This window comes from Tarenaya hassleriana, unplaced genomic scaffold (genome assembly GCF_000463585.1).
Source record: "Tarenaya hassleriana unplaced genomic scaffold, ASM46358v1 Cleome8, whole genome shotgun sequence".
Taxonomy (NCBI): domain Eukaryota; kingdom Viridiplantae; phylum Streptophyta; class Magnoliopsida; order Brassicales; family Cleomaceae; genus Tarenaya; species Tarenaya hassleriana.
This window is the reverse complement of record NW_010970490.1, coordinates 1258005-1262496: the sequence shown is the minus strand read 5'-3', so window position 1 is coordinate 1262496 and position 4492 is coordinate 1258005. Positions and strand designations below refer to the sequence as shown.

Below are 4492 nucleotides of genomic sequence, written 5' to 3'. Positions count from 1 at the left end.
GGGGGGGGGGGGGGGGGAAACAAATAATAAATATTTTATGAAATATAGATTGCATTGTTGTTTCCCTGGTCGACGATCTCATGGAAATCAGTGAATTTTTTTTACTGGAATTTATTTATGGGGTTTTCATTAATTTCCTTGTTTCCCTAATTTTTAGGTCGTGGGCGTTAATGTAGTTAATGTGCTATTTGGATCTTTTTAATTATTAGTACTTTTTCTACTGCTCATTTGTTTTCCTTTATCTTTTATTTTATTCAATATTTCTATTGATTTTATATTTTATTAAGTTTTTAATTCAATTTTTTATTAAAGATCGTTTTTGAGAATTTTCATATGCAACTTTGAATGCAATTGGGCTTGAATCTCATGTATGATATAATGATTTAAAAAAGTTATTAACTTGTGTAACCGCCCGTGGCCCGGCCCATATTAGTGACGACAACTCCTCTTATCAAAGCCCATTTTGTCAACTCAGGCCTATATATCATGAATAGGCCCACGGTGTATTGCGTTGCGTAACCAAATTGGATTTGGCAGACGGAGGAGAGCAACCCACGTCCACGCACTCTTTTAGCGGGTGGATCCCACTCGCCAATTGCGGTGACATGTGGCGTGCTTATACAGAGAGTGATGTCCACCGTTGGATCTACGAGAGTGGGTGTGTGTCCGGGATAATACTGACACATAAGCTTCTCGGGATTTGAATTATTTGCTTCTAGAAGAAATATTATCCAGTGATCCAACTTGCTCAAAATGACTTAGCCTTTATCACCGTTGGATCTTATCAGAACCACTCGAGTTTTGACACGTGTCAATGTCCCATACTCCTGCCCGCAGCAGAACTCGCTTGGCATGAGGATATAAAAGAGAGCGAGAGAAGAAATGGTCTATTTTTGAAGTGCTTGTTCGCTTTCTTTTTGTTTCTTTCTTCGGATTTTGATATTTTCGTTCTGCTACAATGGAGATCTCAGAAAGAGTGAGAGCTCGATTGGCGGTTCTGTCGGCACACTTGGCGGGGGCTGAGCCACATGGATCGTCTGCGATCGAACGGTGGTGCACGTCGGCGAACATGGCTCCGCATGGATCCCTGAAGGGAACGCTGACGATCGTCGACGAGCGCACGGGGAAGAAATATCAGGTCCCGGTCTCTGAAGAAGGTACCGTTAAAGCCGTTGATATCAAGAAGGTATGTCCGATCGTAATTTTGAAGTCGAAAATTTGTGATTTTGGGTTTCGAAAGCACGAGTAGTGGATGGATGAGCCGTGATTTCGGTGTTTTTGGCTCTGAATTTCGATCTATGTTACGTATTTATTATCGAAAGGGAGAACAATTTTGACATTGGATTGAAGAATTTTGAGCTGGGTTGGTTGTGTTTACGGGAATTTGCATGTTTGGTGTGTAGATAACAACGGGGAAGGAGGACAAGGGACTTAAGTTATACGATCCTGGTTATTTGAACACAGCTCCTGTCCGGTCTTCGATTTCTTACATCGACGGAGATGAAGGAGTCCTCCGATATCGTGGATACCCAATTGAGGAGTTGGCCGAGAGAAGCACTTTTGTGGAGGTTGCTTATCTCCTCAGTGAGTATAGATCATGTTGTAGCTTGTAGTGATATTGTTGCTTATTGCTCTTTGGGGTGTAAACTTTTGAGGCCAAGCATGTGTTTGATCATGTTGTCATTATCATCCACGGAATTAAGTATTGTCATTTTGATTCTATAATCTTTTGCGTGGAGGTGGGAGCTAAGCCTTGATGAAAATGTTTTTCCTTTTTTTAGTTCTCAACGAGTGCCTCAGATTTATATTTATTGTGGCAGTGTATGGAAATCTTCCTTCTGAAAGTCAGCTTGCCGATTGGGAGTTTGCAGTTTCTCAGCATTCAGCTGTGCCGCAAGGAGTATTGGTGAGTTTTATTTGGATGGATTTCCATGACATGCTGATTGATTTTAAGACATTGAATTATTTAAGTACAGATCTGAATTCAGAATCAGACTTTGGCATAAGCTCTTCGTTATGCATGTAAGCTTTGCATGAGCGGTATATTAATATTACCCGATTTACCTCCATTGTAAGTGTTGTCATCAATTGGAGGTGTGCGTGATGGCCTTGACTCTTTGAACATTGTAAAACATGTGATGCGACCGAACGATGATAAAGTGTAAAGCCAATTAACAAAACTTGGATCTATAGATATGTGAAGAATATACCAGTGATAGTGAAAAGGATGAAAAGGATATTTTTGGTTTGGCTCAAGAATTTCTTATGAATGTTCTTGCAGGATATTATACAGTCTATGCCTCATGATGCACACCCTATGGGAGTTCTTGTTAGTGCAATTAGTGCACTTTCCATCTTTCATCCTGATGCAAACCCTGCTCTTCGGGTAGGTTGGGATTGACTTTTTGTCCAGTAACATGTCTACAATTTTGTTGTCGATGTTGTTAAGACGAGTTTTCTTAAACTGTCCTCATGAACTTGCTATGCTCCTTTCCATTTATTGATTTCTTGGGACTTCTTTCATTGGGTGCAGGGCCAAGATATTTACAAGTCCAAACAAGTTAGAGACAAACAGATCGTTCGTATTCTTGGAAAGGTATGTGTTACTTTTTGCCATTTGTGTGAATTTAAATGTGGGGTTTATTCACTTTGTGTCTGTTTATTCACTTTTTCACCTGAAACGCATAACTGAATTGTGTGAATTTAAATGTGGGGTTTGGATTAAGGATTTGCAATGTGCTTATCAAATCGAATGGGCTTGCAGGCGCCAACTATTGCTGCAGCTGCTTATTTGAGGTTGGCAGGAAGGCCTCCTGTACTTCCTTCAGGCAACCTTTCTTATGCAGAGAATTTCCTCTATATGCTTGATTCCATGTACGTCCCCACTATTTTTCCTCTTGATTTGGTTAGTCACTTTGGGGGTATTTAAGATTTGTGTCTGATGATATCTTCTAAGCCATTCACAAGAAGCTTTGCCCGTTTCGAATGCTTGAACAGTTTCTGAAAGCATTAATACAATGAGTTTCTCTTGTTCGAATGATTGCAGGGGTAATAGGTCTTACAAACCTAATCCTCGGCTAGCTCGAGTGCTGGACATCCTTTTCATATTGCATGCAGAACATGAAATGAATTGCTCCACTGCTGCTGCCAGGCATCTTGCCTCCAGGTACATCCCTTTGGTTTTGGGTACAGTTATGAATCTGCTAAGAGATATCTTACCGAATCGTGTGTGTATCTGCAGTGGTGTTGATGTGTACACTGCTGTAGCTGGAGCTGTTGGAGCTCTGTATGGTCCACTTCACGGTGGTGCGAATGAGGTGCGTAACGAGTGTCCAAATGTTAATACTTATGTTTGTGCTTGTATGTTCCTGGGTTTGTGAAATTATTCCATTGTTGTTGTCATCAGGCTGTGCTTAAGATGTTATCGGAGATTGGGACGGTTGAAAATATTCCAGAATTTATCGAGGGTGTGAAGAACAGGTCACTTGATTCTTGCAGAACTAGTTACTTGAATTTCTGGTCAGTAGTCTCATCAATTGTTCTCATCCACTTTCGCTATATATTTCCAGGAAGAGGAAGATGTCAGGTTTTGGACATCGCGTTTACAAAAACTATGATCCCCGAGCAAAAGTCATCAAGAAGCTGGCAGAGGAAGTGTTTTCTATCGTTGGAAGGGATCCTCTGATTGAGGTATATTCATTGTCATCATAGTCAAGTCTCTTTGAGAAGATTAACTGAAACATGTTCTGTTTTCGTGATGATCTTCTTAGAAGGGACGCGGCTTAAGATATTTATGTGTCTGATGTTTGCAGGTAGCCGTTGCTCTGGAGAAGGCAGCTCTGTCGGATGATTATTTTGTGAAGAGAAAGCTATACCCGAATGTTGATTTCTACTCTGGATTGATATATAGGTAAAATATAAACCGGACTTTATGTTCATTTCTTCCTCTGAATCACTCGTGTTTGAAATAACGGCCTAATCTGGTTCTCCGAAAACAGGGCAATGGGATTTCCGCCAGAGTTCTTCACTGTCTTGTTCGCAATCCCCAGGATGGCTGGATACTTGTCCCACTGGCGAGAGTCATTGGATGATCCTGACACGAAGATCATGAGACCCCAGCAGGTTAGCTCACCCATCTCGCATTATCCCTCTTCATATCAGATCTGTACTCGTAAAGATCGATATAACGAAGATAGAAACACGCAAAGATCGATATAAAAAGATGGAAACTTGGATCGGGGTTATGCAGGTGTACACAGGGGTATGGCTGCGGCATTACACGCCAGTGAGGGAGAGAACACTGTCGAGTGAACCTGACGACAAGAATGCCGACAAGATGGGACAAGTCTCTGTTTCGAATGCGTCGAGGAGGCGTCTTGCTGGTTCTGGGATTTAGTCCTAATTTTTTTTTTCGTTACATAATAAGTAAGATGGTCTCACCATTCACGTTTTGTTGTTTCTGTCGCATGTTTGTTTGGGGGGGGGGGGGCTT

At 41.4% G+C, this 4492-nt stretch overlaps 1 protein-coding gene across 1 annotated transcript; it reads left to right on the top strand.

Moving 5' to 3' along the window:
- Positions 1-888: 888 nt before the first annotated feature.
- On the top strand, positions 889-4429 carry LOC104802267 (citrate synthase 3, peroxisomal). Its single transcript, XM_010525774.1, has 13 exons — positions 889-1186; positions 1404-1584; positions 1821-1906; positions 2282-2386; positions 2534-2596; positions 2765-2874; positions 3047-3166; positions 3242-3317; positions 3407-3480; positions 3570-3690; positions 3813-3910; positions 3999-4122; positions 4250-4429. Exons 1-13 carry the CDS (start codon positions 959-961, stop codon positions 4394-4396), a joined length of 1533 nt encoding a protein of 510 aa, XP_010524076.1. The 5' UTR covers positions 889-958; the 3' UTR covers positions 4397-4429.
- The last annotated feature ends 63 nt before the right edge of the window (positions 4430-4492 follow it).

Bases quoted from the DNA above. Each gene is read 5' to 3' on its own strand.
- LOC104802267 (XM_010525774.1), top strand. From the start codon at position 959: ATGGAGATCTCAGAAAGAGTGAGAGCTCGATTGGCGGTTCTGTCGGCA. The intron at 1,187-1,403 runs GTATGTCCGATC...TTTGGTGTGTAG, and splicing joins AAGCCGTTGATATCAAGAAG to ATAACAACGGGGAAGGAGGA. The intron at 3,481-3,569 runs GTCACTTGATTC...ATATATTTCCAG, and splicing joins ATCGAGGGTGTGAAGAACAG to GAAGAGGAAGATGTCAGGTT.